General features: G+C 40.4%; 1 protein-coding gene across 6 annotated transcripts in view; it reads left to right on the top strand.

The window, feature by feature from the left end:
• The window catches only part of CYFIP2 (cytoplasmic FMR1 interacting protein 2), a 109,816-nt gene that overhangs the window by 26,062 nt on the left and 65,306 nt on the right, over positions 1-18,448 (top strand). For 5 of the 6 annotated variants that reach the window (XM_044664471.1, XM_044664469.1, XM_044664470.1 and 2 more), the window contains 10 exons: positions 1,058-1,175; positions 3,450-3,569; positions 3,662-3,787; positions 5,219-5,385; positions 5,978-6,125; positions 7,946-8,099; positions 9,843-9,999; positions 11,899-11,995; positions 15,517-15,593; positions 17,162-17,270. In XM_044664471.1, the coding sequence (XP_044520406.1) occupies positions 1,058-1,175; positions 3,450-3,569; positions 3,662-3,787; positions 5,219-5,385; positions 5,978-6,125; positions 7,946-8,099; positions 9,843-9,999; positions 11,899-11,995; positions 15,517-15,593; positions 17,162-17,270 (1,273 nt within the window). Of the gene's footprint in view, positions 1-1,057; positions 1,176-3,449; positions 3,570-3,661; positions 3,788-5,218; positions 5,386-5,977; positions 6,204-7,945; positions 8,100-9,842; positions 10,000-11,898; positions 11,996-15,516; positions 15,594-17,161; positions 17,271-18,448 lie in introns of all 6 variants that reach the window. The other variant, XM_044664466.1, reaches the window with a different exon arrangement.

The following is an 18,448-nucleotide window of genomic DNA, read 5'->3' as shown; positions in this document are numbered from 1 at the left end:
AGAGGTTAAGGATGAAAGTATGGGCTGTAGTTTCTTTTCTTTTGGTGAGAGGTGAACCAGTGTTAGGAGACCTTCTGGTCCCAGCTTGGATACAAACAGACTCTATGACCTTGGAGAAAGCCCTTCTTTCTGGGCTTCCATTTAATAGGATTGCAAATTTAGGGCTGAAAAGGGACATTAGAAATCATCCAGCTAAATACTCTTCACAGACGAAGAAAACTGAGGCCTGAAAGGTTCAATGAGTAGACCTAACCCTAGCAGAGTCAGGATTCAAGATCACTTCTCTTCTTCTCCAGTATTCTTAGATATAGAAGTTGCATTTCCAATTCTGGAGGTTTTTTGGATCAAAAGAGAGTCATTTGATGTGGGAAGAAGAAGGAAAAAAAATAAGCATCTGGTCACTGGGATGAGCCAAGTATGATATCTTGTCAGGTGGTATTCCTTCATCACTTTAGATGATTCCACATAAGTGATGGGCTTGTGAAGGTTGGACTGTGGAGTTTCTCCAGTCTAAACCAGCTATCTCCAACCTAGGCCCCTATCCCAAATAAAGATGCATCCCCAGGATGGTAGGGTTCTCAGAGGTAGGAGAACAGTATTGGCACATGGCACTGCCTCTCTACAGTCACCAGAAGCAGAATTATTTGCAGCCCTGGCAAATGGCCAAGGAGAGGGATTGACCATTCATTCTCTCACCTCTCCTACCAGTTGGGTAAGTACACAGTAGAGAGGGGCTTCCTGAAAGAGGTTTGTGCTGGTCACTAGAAGTTGGTCCTAGAGAAACTAGGACTCTAGGGATTCCACATGCCCCAGAGAAGAGGAAACAGAAAGACCAAGCCCCTTGGTGGGGCTCTTCAGATATTTGGTTTGGCAGGTTCCCCTGGCCATGCTAACTTACATGTATGATGTTCATGGATCCTTGCTTGTTCCAAAGCCCAAGAGGGCCATAGTGACAGAGTGATGGATATGAGAGGAGCGGCTTCTGAACAGAAGGACTCTGCCCCACCTGTGAGTGAGATACTGGGTGCCTCCTCAGACCACATGCTTTTCTGTCCAGGTGGACATGCACACAGAGCAGCATCAGCCCCCAGTACAACATCTGTGAGCAGATGGTCCAGATCCGGGATGACCACATCCGCTTCATCTCCGAGCTTGCTCGCTATAGCAACAGTGAGGTAAGCCCTGTCCAGGAACTACTGGGATTGGGTGTGGGAAGGTGAGAAAGAAACCAAGAGGCAAACAGAGATTCCCTGCACCCTAAAAGGGATGGAGAAGGAGAAAGAGACACAGAGACAGAAAGAGGCAGACGCAGAAGACAGAGACAAACAGGAAAAAGAAAGTGTCAAAGAGATAGAGACAGAAAAAGAGACAGATCGAGAAACAGACAGAAAAAAGGAGAGTGACAGAAAGAGGAAGAAAGAAAAAATGAGAGTGCGGGAGAAAGGAGAAAGAGATAAAATGTTATGGAAGCTTGGAGACATATTCCTAAATGAGGAGGAGGTCAGAGCCAAAGATTACTCTCAAAGGTGTGCCCATAAGTGTATAACAAGTGGCTTTCCAAGAAAAAAAAAAGCAAGATGAGACATGTTTAAATTTAATCTGCATTATTAACTTTCCTCCATCACTTTCTTAAGCCCACACAATCAACAAAACAGTAAGCCAAGCCCTGATTTGTAGCATTTGCAGATTTCTGAGGTGTAAACACACACATTGAAAATTTAACAATCAGCTCTCAGGGGCCAATTCAAATTGACTCCAGCACACTCTGGAATTCTCTTCTATTCATAGCACTGAAGAAGCTGCTGACCCTAGCTTTCCCCAAGTTTTTAATATTTGGCCAAAATAAGAGGGGGGACTTTTAGAATCTATTTTGGGCCACATATGCTGAGACTAAAAAACATGCTATTAATAGGTCATATGTTTGGAGTTCTTTTTCCTTCAGTAATGATAAGTTACCATTTATATTCTGTCATCTTACTGCGGCCAATGACGTGTGTTTCAAAAAGTACTGATAGCTTTTGTTTTTGTATTATCTTTACTTCTGATTGTTCCATTACTCAGCAAAACCTTCTCTTGTAAGAGGGGAAAAAAAGCATCAATAAGCAAAACTAACTCACACATTACTGGAATCTGACAGCAGGTGCAATGTTCTCCCATAACTGTTTCCTCAGTTGCCTCCTCCCCTCACCCTCTGCAAAAAAGGATGACACATGGCTCACATTTTCATGATGACTATCTTGCACATAAGGCACATAAGATTATGGGGTATAGGATTATAGATTTAGAGTTAGAAAGGACCTTACAGGTCATTGAATCTACCCACTTCGTTTTACAGGTGAGGAAATTGAGGCACAATTTGGTTAATTGACTTGCTCAGAGTCATGCAATGTATGGGGCAAAATTTAAACTTGAGTCTTATTGACTCCAAGCCCAGCACTCCAACATCATACCATGGTACTTCCTTCTGGCCATGAAGGAATGCAGAGCTGTGTGGGCAAGTCACTTGACTTCAATTGTCCAGCCGTTACTGCTCTTCTTAGAACTCGGGGGGGAGGGGGGGAAGAAATTGGAGATAATTTTGACTGGAGAGATATGGCATGGTTTTTTGAGCTCTTACCCCCTGTCTTACAATCAATACTAGTATCCATTCCAAGGCTGATGAGTGATAAGAGATAAGTAACTGAAATTAAATGACTTACCTAGGGTCACACGGCTAGGAAATGTCTGAGACCATATTTGAACCCATGTACTCCCAACTCCAAGCCTGGCGCTCTCTCCACTGAGCCACCTAGCTGTCCCAATAAGACATTTTTTTAAACTAAAGCAAAGCAGTATATCAATATCAAATAAAGGAAGATAACGAGTGGCAGTGGCCACATTGTTCTGGTTGTTTAAAGGAAGTTTGACAGAACTATGGGGGATGAGCTGACACTTGAAAAATAGATAGGGTCCTGATGGGCTAGAGAAGGGGGAAGGAATGACTTGAGATTATTTAAGAAAATGAAAAGTTATATGTAGCATAGTATGATCAGGGTCTAGGGTTGGGCTAGATGTCCCATAAGGTCCCTTTGAATTCTAATCTATGACTCTATAATGGGTTGGTAACTTTTAACAGCAGTGCTGCCCAAGCCAAAAGCCAGTCCGCCATAGTGGATAGAGAGATGACCTTGGAGTCACAAAGACCTAGGTCAAGTCCTGCCTCTGACACAGATTAGCTGTGTGATCCCAACAAGTCACCTAACCTCTCATTGCTCTAGGAGACTCTCTAAGATTCTAACTTATGAGTGTCCCCATACACCAATGAAATCTCAGGTCCAGTGGTTATCCCTATTTACCCCTGATCCAAAGAGAAATGAGAAGAGACCACAGCAAGAACAGAGCCAGAGGCTGGAGTGAGAGGAATGAATTTGCACATTGGTCTGACTACTTTGTTGGGTGATGTTCTCCAGGTGGTGACTGGTTCTGGATTGGACAGCCAGAAATCCGATGAAGAGTACAGGGAACTCTTTGACCTGGCTTTGCGAGGGCTCCAGCTGTTATCCAAGTGGAGTGCCCATGTCATGGAGGTGGTAAGTGACCTCAACTCCAACCCAGGCAGTGTCCCCCTCCCTTCCTGTCTATAAAACCATCTGACATTCATCTTTGGTCTTCTTCTCTCCAGTACTCGTGGAAGCTGGTTCATCCCACTGACAAGTTCTGCAACAAGGACTGCCCTGGCACAGCAGAGGAATATGAGAGAGCCACCCGCTACAACTACACTAGTGAAGAAAAGTTTGCCTTTGTGGAGGTGAGTGTCTCCCTTCTCCACGCTCCATTGATTGGCAAAGGCAGCAATGGTCAGGATGGGTCAGTGCAAACAGGGTCCTGAGCATACTTTCTAAATTAGGTTGCCCTCACTGAATGGCCTCATTCTACCTTTCTGACTTTATCTCCCATTTGCCCATAGTGGTGATCCACAAAGATTTGTTATTAACCTTCCATTTGTACCTTTTGCCCTTTCTTTCTTTATGTTGGGAGAAGGGACACTTCACAGGTTGTTGTAAGAAAGGAACTTTGTAAACATTAAATCGATGTGCATGTGTGAATTACTTTTGTTGTCCAGCAGACAAAACTTGGAGTCAGGTATCAGGAATATTACATTCTTGTCTCAGTTTTACCAACTCAGGATGTGACCTTGGTCAGGAACTTGAACCTCCTTTCTCTCATTCCCTTCCATTCTCCTTTAAACAAAACTTAATAAGTAAAAATGTCATAAGCCCAGTTCTACTGACCTCAAGGATATCCTGGTTGGATAGTGCTTTACAAAAATTAATGTGGGGAGGCAGCTGTCCCTGTAGAGATCCAAATGATCCAGCACAGCCCTTCAGGGAGTAAGCATCTCTCCCAACTCAGAAGGATTTGGGGATTCCCCTGGGAAACACATGGAATGAGCCCTGTATGGGGATTAATCGGGGTCTGCTGAACTCTGCTGTGACCCAAGCTTGCTGTTTGGAATTAGTGCTTGCTATTTTGTCACTTTAGAGTGTCTTGGGGATACAGAATTGGGGAAGGGATGGAGGGCCAGCCTCCAAGTCCCAAAGACCCAGTTTCAACATAAAGTGTGGCTATAATCAAGTCACATTACCTCCTAGTGTTCTATCAACTCTTCAAAATTCCATGATGCAGTTCTGATTTTACATTGGGAGAGGACATTTCCTCACTAGGATTTCACTTCACAAATGAAATAATAGGACTGGAACAAAAAGGAAAAAAAAAAAAGATGGCACAGTGTGCTCGGAGTCAGAGGATCTGGGTTTGAATCCCAGCTCTGCCATTTTACTACCTTTATGACCTTGACAAGTCACTCAGTTTCTCAGTGCCTCAGTTTTTCCATCTATAAAATGAGAGGACTGAACATGATGGCCTCTAACATCGCTTCTAGCTCGCTGTCCTTTACCTGATAATCCTAATCAAAGTCAAATGAATGTGCCACAGGAAGGTATAGATCAGTGATTCCCAAAGTGAGCGTCACCACCACCTGGTGGGTGCTGCAGCAATCCAGGGAACAGTGATGGCCACAGGTGCATTTATCTTTCCTATTAATTGCTATTAAAATTTTTTAAAAAATTTATTTCCAGGGAGCTAAGTAATATTTTTTCTGGAAAGGAGATGGTAGGCCAAAAAAGTTTGGGAACCACTGGTATAGATGGACTGACTCCCAAATTTGCTCTTGGCCCAGGTGATTGCTATGATCAAAGGTCTACAAGTGCTGATGGGCAGGATGGAGAGTGTCTTTAACCAGGCCATCAGGAATACCATCTATGCCGCCCTGCAAGACTTTGCCCAGGTGACTCTACGAGAGCCCCTGAGGCAGGCTGTGAGGAAGAAGAAGAATGTTCTCATCAGGTTAGTGATGGCATCAACACTGTCCCAAAGACCTGGACTCTTCTTTTCCCATGAAATTCCTACGACCCAAAGAGGAAATTCTGGACAGAATCTCCTCATTAGCATTCCATCCTGATTCCTTACCAACATCCCATTTGCTGTGGTGCTTGGACAAACCAATGTGGGAAGGACAATGCTCACTAGCTTGTCACTTTATATGGGAGCTGGACCACCTTCATCAGGATGGTCCAAGTAACAGAGGAAGGGGGTTAACCAGAAAGGACTGAAAAGAGAGATTTCCCCTTTGACCCAAAATGAAAAAAAAAATAGCCAAGCTATAGGTACCATAAGTAGCCTGGTCTCTGTAATACAGAGGAATGAGCTCTGGAATCAAAGGACCTGGGAGCAATCTGGACTCTAATGTGGTCTACCTTTGTTACACTGATTCTCAATTTCCTCATCTTTACGCTAAGGAGGCTGGACTAGATAGTTCCTTCTAGTTGTGTTTCTATAATCTGATAGATTTTCCACCGAAGTTATTTTCCTCTAAGAGTTTAGATTAATTCCCTCTCTTGGAAAACCAGGTCTGAGTTCACGTCTGTTCTTACTTCAGTGTCCTACAGGCCATTCGGAAAACAATCTGTGACTGGGAAGGAGGTCGGGAACCACCCAATGACCCTTGCCTGAGAGGGGAGAAGGACCCTAAGGGTGGCTTTGACATCAAGGTTCCAAGACGAGCTGTCGGACCTTCTAGCACTCAGGTAAGAAGCACTGGCTTGGTCTGGCTTGGAGGTTGTAGGCCCAAACCAACAAGGGATCAAGAGAAAATGGGGACTTTGGTCTTCTCCTACCATCTTGAGCTGGTATAGTGAAGACAGCACTGAATTGTAATTCAGAAGTCCAGGGTTCTAGTTTCAGGAGATCAGGGTCCTAGTTTCAGATATGATGTTAAAATTTGCTCTATGACTCTGGGCAAGTCATCTAACTTTCCATGCTTCTGCCTCCTTAACTGTGACACAGAGATAATTATTACTTTTCTCACTTCCCTCACAGGGTCATTGTTTGGTACACATGTCAATAGCTAGTCCCCTACATCTTCTCAAAACAATGTCATTCCCCTTGTCTTCATTTCTCTCAGATTAATTTATATCTGAATATGCTTTCTATGCAACATAATTTATTGCTTGGAAAAGCCCTTCATCTCTCTCCTAATAATAAAATATTTAATTAGAATGAGATAGTAAGGTAAATCAGAAAAAAAAACAAAGAAATAGACCCTTCATGAGAACCTACTCTCATACACAAATGGGTATCATTTCCCATACCCTGGGAGTGAAGGTGTGGGGAACATATCCCAAAGAACTCTTAGGAATTTAAGAAAGACCTTTTTTTTCAAAGGTCATAGGGAAAAAAAATTCAGTGAGACACATTTTTCTTCCTGGTGTCCCCCTCTAGGTTAGAGGGAGGTATTTTGTTTAGTATGATGGGGTTTTAGAACTAGAAGAGACCTCAGAAATTACCTGGCACATAGCCCTCATTTTATAGAGTTTCTGAGAAATTATGTGACTTGCCCATAATAAACACAGTTAATAAACAGAGGCAAGAATAAAATCCTCATCTCCTAAACCCAAGTGATCAATCCTCTATACCGTGGCCACCTCTAAGTAGAGGTCACTAACCTTCTTAGCTCTGGATGGCTTATGACAGTGATGGGCAAACTACGGCCCATGGGCCAGATGCAGCCCCCTGAAATGTTCTCTCTGGCTATGCAACAGTATTCCTAATCTGACAAATACAATGAGTAGGATACAATACAATGAAACTTCAAAAGAGTTGCCTTAGAAACAGACTGACAGATGAGCATTTCCTTTCCTTTGGCCCCCTCTTTAAAAAGTTTGCCCATCACTAGCTTAGGAGAGTACCTGGGTACTACTGACTATTCTTAGAGATGAGAAGATGAGAAAGATAAAAGAAAGAAAGGTAAAACAGAGTAAGGGAAGATGCTAGGGAAAAGATAAGGGAGACATCAAGAGATAGATGGACAGGGGAAATAAAGAACAAATGCCATCTCAAATAGAAGTTGCTTGGTTCCTTCTTTGACCACTCTCCTCAAAGTTCTCCCAGAGTAGTTAAAGAAGATCATCCTATGATCAATACCTTCACCCCTTCAAAATAAAAAGATGATTATCTTAAATAGAAAGTGTATTTTTTTGTTCTGAAAATTTTTTACCAGCCTTTCTCCCACTTTTTAAAGCCTCAGTGTTTTTGTTCTATGCTTTCCTAAAGGGAAAATTCTAGAAAGGGTTGTAAGCTTAGAGAAAGAGTTTTTCTTAATTTTTCTGTTGAACTAAAAAAGATGTTTTTTAAATGCTTCCACGCCTCCCATAGATGACTATTTGTCTCAAAGAATTCAAATTGAGGAGAAAGTACTTGAAACTAAAAGTAGACTGAATGTAGTCAGATCTTTTGCTATTGATTCAGACACCATCTTTACAGAGCCTTTGGCTATTACTAGTGTAATGTTCCCTTAGGATAAAAGTACCCATCCCCTAATTGTCTGGTATCTTTTTGTCCTTTCAAGTTATACATGGTGAGGACCATGCTGGAGTCCCTCATCGCAGACAAAAGTGGCTCTAAGAAGACCTTGAGGAGTAGCCTTGATGGGCCCATTGTCCTTGCCATTGAAGAGTTCCACAAACAATCCTTCTTCTTTACTCATCTGCTCAACATCAGTGGTGAGCCTTGATTGCAAAGTACCAATCAGAAGGGGTTGGGGACAGTGCAATGCCATGCTATGCAGGCTGATAGAACCACTTTTGTTCCTATAATTGCCTAATTCCCTGTGGAACATATTTATAGTGTGATTTTGGAGGTTAGGGAGACTGGGATATATCTGGCTAATTTTCTTCCTGATTTAGCAGAATTTCTTTTAACAGATGTTTGCAGCTGGCTTGGCTCATAACCCTCAAGGGAAGAATGGACATAACCCTCTGTTTCCTCAGGGAATAAGCCTAATATAACTTTCTTCTTCCTACCACCACATCTGTCAAGTTGGCTACTTAAGATCCTTTAATTAATAATATTTAGCTTACAGCAAAACAGGATCTCAAGATATTTCTACCAGTTTTATTATCTTCCTTTTCCTTCCTGGGTTTTGTCTAGTTTGGATGAGATGAGATGAAGGAAGAGTGCGGCCCGAGGGACATGGAGAAAATAATGCCATGTATATCTTATTTTTTTTTTAAAACTTTGCCTTCCATCATAGAATCAATACTGTGTATTACTCTGAAGGCAGAAGAGTGGTGAAAGCGGGGCAATGGGGTTTAAGTGACTTGCCTAGAGTCACACAGCTAGGAAGTGTCTGAGGCTAGATTTGAACCCAGGACCCCCCCATCTCTGGATCTGGCTCTCTGTCTACTGAGCCACCTAGCCACCCCTACCATGTGCAGCTCTAAAGAAATTGTGAATAATCCATACAATCAGGACCGCTGTATGGCTTCGTTGTTTTCTGAAGTTAGCAGAAGATCTTATTTTCCAAATGTAAGTTAGTATAGACCTGTTCTACAGACAGGTTGATCATTCAGTCAATATAATAGTATTATTGAGCCCCTACTATATACCTAGTACTGTGCTAGCACCTTAGAGAATACAAAAGAATTATAATATATGCACTCTGAAAATATACATATTGGAAAAACTAGATTAATATTCATTAAACAAAGAATAAGTCAAGTGAGTCAGCTAGTCAATTAAGCACCTTTTATGTTCCAGACACTGTGCTAGGTATGAGGGAAACAAATACAGAGAATGAAACAATCCTTGCCTGCAAGGAGCTCACATCCTAACAAATATAATTTGAAGGAAACCAAGGTTTCCTTTACAGGTTGTAAGTATTGTAGTTTGAAGAGAAAGGAAATCAGTGTAGGCTGGAGTGATCAGGGCAGGTTTCATGGAAGAGGTGGAACTTGAGCAGAATCTTAAAACAAGAATAGAAATTTATATTAGCGAGCAGAGAGGAAACTTCAGTAGAGAGAGGAACATCAAGGAATTGACATGAGTTAGGAGAAATTAAGGAAACCCATCTGGCTTGAGCAGAGAGTTCATTTTAGAGATTAGTGAGAAGTAGAGTCCGATAATATTATCCTTACTGTGTAATATTTATTCTCCAATATTTCCATTAACATTTTTCCTTTACATCTTCGGCAAACTGATGGTTATCGCAATCCACAAAGACATTAACCCAATAGTAGTATCAGTGGTGATGATGATTAATTGATAGCAGTTCATGATACATATCAAATTCCAGCAGTTCATAATTTGCATGAATTTGTTGTGAAATCAGTCTAGGATCTCCTTTTGGGCCACCTGCACCAAACCCCAAAGGAACATACTAGACTCTGGTCCTCCCTGCTGCAGGCATCTTGGCACGGTCACTCCATGTGCTGACTAATTCCAGCTTCTCTTGCTTGTTCCTTTAGAAGCCTTACAGCAGTGCTGTGACCTCTCCCAGCTATGGTTCCGAGAATTCTTCCTGGAATTAACGATGGGTCGTCGAATCCAGTTCCCTATTGAGATGTCCATGCCCTGGATTTTAACAGACCATATTCTGGAAACCAAAGAACCTTCCATGATGGAGTAAGAAGGGACAAGGCTGGGATTAATGGAAAGATTTGCAAGGAAATGGCTACTAAGGAATCTGTTCATCCCAGGGCCAAATGTTTGCCATAAAACCCCTGGGGAAACTGGAGAAAAAGCAGTGTGCCTTCCCAAAGAAACTCAGACTAGACATTAGTCCAATCGCCAGTTATTTGAATTCATAGAGATTGAAAAAAAAAATCTGCCTGTTTATACTCCTGTTAATGTTGTTATTCAATCATTTCAGCCCTGCCCAATTCTTCATGACACCATTTTTGAAAGTTTTTTTGGCAGAGATACTTGAGTGGTTTGCTCTTTCCTTCTCCAGCTCATTTTATAGATGGGGAAACTGAGGCAAACAGGGTTAGGTGCCTTGCCCAACTAATACATGTCTGAGGTCACATTTAAACCCAAGTCAAGGCTCAGCATTCTATCCACTAAGCCAGATAGCTACTCCATTTATACTTTTACTCACACTCATAATGGTCAAGTCTGATGGAAATGAACATCAGCAGTCTTGAGAAGAAATGGTTTCTAGAGAGCATTTGGGTTTATATGTTTGTCAACATTCTGAACCACTGCCTGATTTCTTCTCAGACTAATTAAGGTCTTGGGTTTATTGTCCTAGCTGACCTTAGTTTTCTGTACCCTTTAATCATATGTATTTACTTGGCTCTTTGGGTCCTTGGGAGGAAAAAAAGCATAATAATTCACCCATGACTATGGGTGCTTTTTTGTGTGTGTTTGGGGGAGGGAAGGTTTATTTGTGTATGGAACTCATTGTGTGGAAACTTTCTCCTCTGGCACAGTGGAAAATCACTTACAATTTTTAGTCCTAGAGAATTGCCTGGGCATTAAGAAGTTTAGTTACTTAGCCATATTTAAGTAGCTAGTACGTGTTTTAGGGGTGGAACACAACTCAAACCCAGGTCTTCCTCTCTCCAAGGTTAGTCATCTATCTATTGTACCACACTGCCTCCCAGGGATGCTATAAAGTAATAAAAGAGTGAGTACTGTCCTAATTCTAAACAGTTTCCTTGGGTTCAAGGGGGCAACTAGGTAGCACAATGGATAGAATACTAGGGCTGGAGTCAGGAAGAATAATTTTCCTGAGTCCAAATCTGACCTCAGACACTAAGCTGGATACCCTGGGTAAGCCACTTAACCTTTTGCCTCTGTTTCCTCATCTGTAAAATAAGCTAGAAAAGGAAATCATACCAGTATCCTTGTCAAGAAAACCCCCAAAGTAGAAACACAGAAGAAAAACAACTGCTTGATCACATGGTTTGATGGGGATATGATTGGGGAAGTAGGGTCTAAGCAATCACCCTAGTGAAAATATTAATAATATGGAAATAGGTCTTGATCACACATAAAACTCAGTGGAATTACTCATTGGCTATGGGAGAGTGGGGAGAAGGGGAGGGAAAGAACATGAATCATGTAACCATGGAAAAATATTCTAAATCAATTAAATAAAATTTTTCAAAGTGCAAAAAAACCCCCCAAACTTTAAAAGATTACTCTATTGAAAAATGAATAATATTGAAATAGGTATCAAGTGGAATTGCTTGTCGGTTCTGGGAAGGAGGAAGGAAGAGGAGAGGGAAAGAAGATAAATCATGTAAATATGGAAAAATATTTTTAAAAAATAAAAATTGAAAATCAAAAAATAAAATACAGCTTTATTCTGTAAAAAAAAAAGAAAGGAGTAAAAACAAGTCAGAAATGATCGAAAACCTACTGAACAACAAACCTTGGGTCTAAGTATGGTACATCAGGCCTTAATCAATTCCCCAAATCTATTCATTTGTTGTATTTCCTGTGAGTGTCCAAAAATTCTTCTGCATTGTGATAGAGATCATTTTCAGAACTAACAACAACCTTTGTTCCCCCAAGGTATGTGCTGTATCCTTTGGATCTCTACAATGACAGTGCATATTACGCTTTGACGAAGTTCAAAAAGCAGTTCCTGTATGATGAGATTGAAGCCGAGGTAAGTTCCAAGCATCGCCTCACTCATTTCTTCCTCTGCCCTGCTCCATAATTGACAAAGGAGATAACTAGTCTTAAAAATAGAAGGAACCACCTTTAAAGATGTCCCAGCATGAAACATTTTAGAAAATACACAGAAGAAAAGAGAAGGAAGTTTGGAAGACAGAGTTAAGCAGTGTTAGAACTTACTGAGCTAAATTTAATATCTACTTTTTAAAAACTCCCTCCTATACATAATAGGTTTTTTACAGTATCCTACACAATTCCTCTTTTTTGGTTCTTTGTATATGGAAATATTCATGTTTGCTCATGTCTGTCAAGTTTTCAATAATAAAAAGAAAAATATTAAATCAATAAAGCATCTCCTTTATCCATCATTCTCCTATAATAGGATGACAGCTGTTTAGAAAGGACTCATTTTACAAAGGGACATTTGTGTCTAGTTATTCTTGGGTCAAGGAAGTAGTATGATAGAGTGGATGGAGGCCACCTTTTGTTGGGTTCAAGTTCTACCTTTAATACATGCTGGCTTCGAAGTCATGGGAAAACCACTTACCCTTTCAATGCCCCAGGCAACTACCTAGAACTTCGATGTTACAGATGAGTCGCTGATCAGCATCCATGGAAAGAGTTTCTATATTGGGAGTTCAGTACAAGGGTGAAATCGCCCATCCAAACAAAAGCAATAAAAAAAAAAAACAACCCTCATTGGCTTAATACCACCACCACCCCAGAACAACCCAGCCAACCTTTGGTGAATCAGTTAAAGCACTTTCTGTGTCTCAGTTTTACTACCCATAAAGGCAAATTGATCATCCCTGTCCTACCTCAAGAGCTGTCATGAGGATCAAATGAGACAATGAATGACGAAAATACTTTGAAATGTCAAATGGAGCCCCAATCAAGATACCATGATTGGGGAAGCAATGGGGGCTATTCCTGCAGTGTGTTTTGAAGCCAAAGCTCACATATTTCAGGGGAGAATGAACAAGAAGACTGGCCTCTTCCCAAACTCAGCCCAGTGCCCTGGGGTGGCATGCACACTAAAATCATTATGAATACCAACCCAAGGTGAGTGCCACAGATACTGGGTACAACAGGACTTTGATGAAAATGGCATCAGAGTCAAAGTGAATTTACTGAATCTTGTTGAGGGCAAGGATTGTATCTTATTTTGTCTCTGTTTCTCCAGTGCTTAGCTTGGGTTTTTGAACATAGCAAATGGATCATTAATGCTTGTAGAGTCAGATACCCATTTCTGATTTTAGATATTTTATCCTTCAGCAAGCTACCACTAAAGGAAGCCAAAAAAAAGCAACAGAGCAAAAACCACCTAAGTAAATTGGGGAGAAGGATGCCCCTACTGTTCAACTTATCTTGTTTAATATGTAATTGTAGTGATATAAAAATCCTCTTAGACATCAAAGGTTCAACAAAGAAATGGGTCTTCCAGTCCTCAGGATATGGAAAGAAAAGAATGCAGGCTAGAATAGTTAAATATAACCCATTTTCTTTATAATGGTTTTCACGCCCTGCCTTTCCTTATCCAAATCTCTTTTTTATCCCCAGCCCTGAGCCAATTACAGTTCCTGCCTCTGATGGGTAGTTGAGCTTCTGTGTCTGATATGAACTTTTACTTGTGTCAGAACATAACAAATTCACCATTGATGGAAGGACTGTAATTTGATTGATTGATTGATGGAATCAGTGTAATAAAAGTTTTCTACGAGTGTTAGGAGATAGAGAATTTTTAACTTTGTGTTCAGTATAAAAAAAACACATTCAAGGAAAGATATTGACAAGTGGGAGCATGTGCAGAGTGAGGCATTAAGGCTAATGAAGAGACTGTAGACCACACCATGTGAGGATTGGTTGAAGGCACTGGGAATATTTAACTTGGAGAAAAGAGGATATAGGTGGGTCATGATCATTTTCTTCAAGTGTTTCAAGGACTGTCATAGAGCAAAAGGTTTAGATATGTTTTATTTTGTCCCAGAGAACAAAGGGAAACTGCAGAGATTGATTTTTGTCTAGATGTGAGGACATACTTCATGGTGATCAGATCTGTCCTAACAGGAAATGGAATACCTCATAAGAAAGTGAGATCCAAGTGAAAGATGGATAATTCCTTGACAAGTATGTCATGGAGAGAACTTTTTTTTTGGATACATCTTAGTCTAGATGACATCAAAGGTTCTTTCCAACTCTGAGACCTTGTGATTCTCTGAAGGAATGTAGAAAACTGGTAAACAACAGGCAGAGAGAAAAAAAGTTCAGAAGCAAGGTGGGCAGAGAGGGGCACATGCTAAAAAAAATCATTCCAACAATTCTGTGCTAGAGATTGCAAACATGTTCCAAGTGAGATTGGAAATGGAAACAAACCAACATAGTAATATATAGAAGAGGTTAGAACTGAGGGAGAGTCACGTCCCATTTATTAAAGGATATGAAGATAAATTTGTTAAAGAGATATTAACTTCTACCCCTGATCCTTTTGTTTCTCTCACAGATGCAAACTTCTTTTTCTTTTTTTTAAAACCTTACCTTCTGTCTTAGAAAGGATAGTAAATGGCAGTTCCAAGGCAGAAACATGATGAAGGCCAGGCAATTGGGGTTAAATGACTTGACCAGGGTTACATAGCTAGGAAGCATCTAAGACCAGATTTGAACCCAGGGCCTCCTGTCTTTAGGCCTGACTCTCTTCCACTGAGCCACCTAGCTACTCTAGAACACAAACTTCTAGAGAGCAGAAAAATTTTCATTTTCATCTTTGTAGTACAAGCCAAGACAAACAGCAGGCACTGAATATGTGTTTGTTGTTTGATAAAAGATTAGCATTTGGGGCAGCTGGGTAGCTCAGTGGATTAAGAGTCAGGCCTAGAGACAGGAGGTCCTAGGTTCAAATCCGGCCTCAGACACTTCCCAGCTGTGTGACTCTGGGCCTTGACCCCCATTGCCCAGCCTTACCACTCTTCCACCAAGGAGCCAATATATAGAAGTTAAGGGTTTAAAAAAAAAAAGATTAGCATTTGTGTCCTGCTTCTGAGTTCAGTGATTTAGTAACTAAGCACCTTTGTCACTCTCTGAGGATGAGCTAATAGTTCATAGAGAAGAAAGGCTTCCACATATAAAACAGTAGTTCATAGAGAAGAAGGGCTTCCACATATAAAACAATAAATTATGAGGCTAATTCATCATGTTTCCATAGCATTTTAGTACTTACCAAAAATTCTCCTTTTAAGAACCCTATGAAGCAAGTAACATAAACATTAGTATATAGATGAGGAAACTGAGGCTCAAAGAGATTGAAGTGACTTATCTAGGGTCACACAGCCAGTATGCATCAGAGGGGAATTATGAACCCAGTTCTCCTGACTCAGAACCCAGAATTCTGTCATCCCAGCTTTTACTGTGGGCCAAATTATCATTAAAGAGCACATAAGTTGTTTCTCTTCCATTTCATAAATTCAAGTGACAGCGATCCAGAGATGACAGTAACATTTCCTGCTTTTTCTTCTTCAGGTCAATCTATGTTTCGATCAGTTTGTGTACAAACTAGCGGACCAAATCTTCGCCTACTACAAAGCAATGGCTGGCAGGTATGAGAATCCCCTAGATGGAGTGGTGAATGGTATTACCTCTGAAAATGCCACTGAAACAAGTCGGCTCCCCTGGCTAAACTAGAAATTCTTTGATGGAAAGGACTGTATCATTTTTGGTTTTGTATCTCCAGCTTTTGGCCCAGTGCCTGGTTCAGAGTAATTAATTTTTTAAATATACTTGATTGATTAAGCTATCAACATTTTATTCATCACCTATATAAATTTTAAATAACCCTCTTCTTACCCAAGTCTACCATTTGTAACTCATCCTTAATCAGATCTTTAAGCTTAGAAAGATAGGGGAACTTTCTGAGGTGAAGGATACCCAGATAGTCCAAAGGACAAAATTGATATTCTCCTTTGCCAAGGGTCTGAGGGGCCACTAGGTGGTCCAGGTGATAGAGTACCAGGAAGACTCATCTTCCTGAGTTCAAATCTGGCCTCAGATACTTACTAGCTGGGTGACCTTGAGCTGGTCATTTAACCCAGTTTGCTTCCATTCATTATCCATAAAATGATCTGGAGAAGAAAATGGCTAACCACTCCATTATCTTTGTCAAGACAAGACTAAAACAACTGAATAACAACAATTACCAAGGGTTGAGTCTCCTGCTCCTTTAAAAAAGAGATGTACTATCCGTGATCTCACCATTAGAGCCTAAATCAGGATCCACAAGGTCATTCTAATTAATTCCAGGGCTATTATGAGAATATCTAGAGTCACATTCCAATCTGTCACTCCCTATCAGACTCAGTATGGTTGTCAAAAAAGGCCTGAAGCATAGTTATGGCCCACTTTAAGAAAACATAATATGAGAAAATCTGAATTTGCAAACCAGATAAATTGGGAAGTGATTATTTGTATTATAAAATTATTTTTCCTATTTTAAGATTATTTCCTGCAACGTTACTTCAGGTCATGGCATTTTTGCTTATGACATAGCATTCTTTACTGTGAAGAGTCCTGGCCTGAGGGCATTTGAATTGGTAACATCACAGGAGAATTAGGACTCTCAGGCATGCATAATATATCAACAATAAGAGCAGCCATTTTTGTAAAGTTCTTTCTTTTAGGTGTGATATGTACTATGTAAATCAGGCAAGTTTATTTATTTTGTAAATATTTGATTATACCTACTGGGTAAGTAAAATTTGTGTTAAATAAAATCATTTATAAATTTTCACTTTTCCACAATAGTCTAACATCTGTATTTCATGCCACAGCTGTACACACCCTTTGAGAACCACTGCTTTAGATAGTGAACTGCTCTGACAGGTTTGAAATATGCTATTTATCCACATTTCATTTTCTTGTAAAATTCCTATTCAGGAATATAGCACATCTCTTATAATGTCACTTATCTATATATGATGAAAAGAGAAGGAAGGCTTTGCCCAGGAAGCAAACACTGGCTCTTTTGCCCACTTTCTGCCACCTCGGGTAGAAATCAACATTGAAAAGCATTCAGGAAAAATCTTTGATAACATAGATCTTCTGTGAGAGTAGATGGAACTGAGAACACTAAGGATGATTATGTTCATTGACTTTTTTTTTCTCCATCCAGTGTACTATTGGATAAACGTTTTAGAGCAGAATGCAAGAATTATGGAGTCATTATTCCATATCCACCATCTAACCGCTATGAAACGCTACTGAAACAGAGACATGTCCAGGTAAGGTGAGAAAGAAATCAATAGCTGAGGGACCTCTAAAATTCTTTCAGAGGTGGAGTAGATGGGTCAAAAAATCATGTCATCTGTCAAAGGTAGTCCAACAGTTCTGAGGGAATTATGAGAAGCAATGCTATCCGCATCCAGAGAAAGAACTGTGGGAGTAGAAACACAGAAGAGAAACAACTGCTTGATCCCATGGTTCGATGGGGATATGAATGGGGATATAGACTCTGTGATCACCCTACTGTGAATATTAATAATGTGGAAATGGGTCTTGATCAATGACACATGTAAAACCCAGTGGAACTGCTCATTGGCTACGGAAAGGGGGAGGGAGGAGGCAAAGGAAAGAACATGAGTCATGTAACCATGGAAAAATATTCTAAATTAATTAATTAAGTAAATTTAATTTTTAAATAAAGGTGGTCCAAGAAGCCAAATCAGCCCCCACATCTCCCAGCTTTAAAGCACTCGTGGGTGTAAAAAAGATTCATAGTATTTCATGTGTGATAAGAAGTTGTACCTTTCAATATGGATATGAATACTAGCCTAAGGGATTATTCTCCTTTTATTATATATTATTATATATAGTATGTATATCCTTCCCCAAATCTACCTTGGGTAGCTATTGACTGCTTATTGATCTCCCCTCTTGCCAGAGGGAGCTGGCGACACAGTGGATAGAGCACTGGTCATGGAATCAGCAAGACCTGAGTTCATATTCAGCCTCAGACAGTTACTAGCTGTAAAACCCTTTAACCTCTGTTTGCCTCAATTTCTTCAACTGTGAAATGAGGGTGTTGATAGCACTTACCTCCCAGGGTTACTGTGAGAATTAAATGAGATAGCATTTATAAAAGTATTTAATATTTGTAAGAGTGCTACATATAGTAGGCTTGATATAATTCTTTTCCCCTCACCTTCTCTACCCATCCCTAAGCTACTGCCCACTATGGTGCTTTCCATGTGTATCCCCCACCTAAAATGTACTCTGCTCTTATGTTTATCTCTTAAATTCTTTAGTTACCCTCAAGGCTCAGCTTAAGTCCTACTTTTCTCCTTGAAACTTTTCCTGATCCTCCAGCTACTAGTTCCTTCCCCCCCAAATCAATGGACACCCATTTTATATATATTTTGTAATGTATGATAAGTAAACATCATCTTCCCTGGCTCAACTA

This window comes from Gracilinanus agilis, chromosome 2, assembly GCF_016433145.1.
Source record: "Gracilinanus agilis isolate LMUSP501 chromosome 2, AgileGrace, whole genome shotgun sequence".
Classification (NCBI taxonomy): domain Eukaryota; kingdom Metazoa; phylum Chordata; class Mammalia; order Didelphimorphia; family Didelphidae; genus Gracilinanus; species Gracilinanus agilis.
The sequence above is the reverse complement of the archived record's forward strand: the minus strand, read 5'-3'. Positions and strand labels throughout refer to the sequence as shown.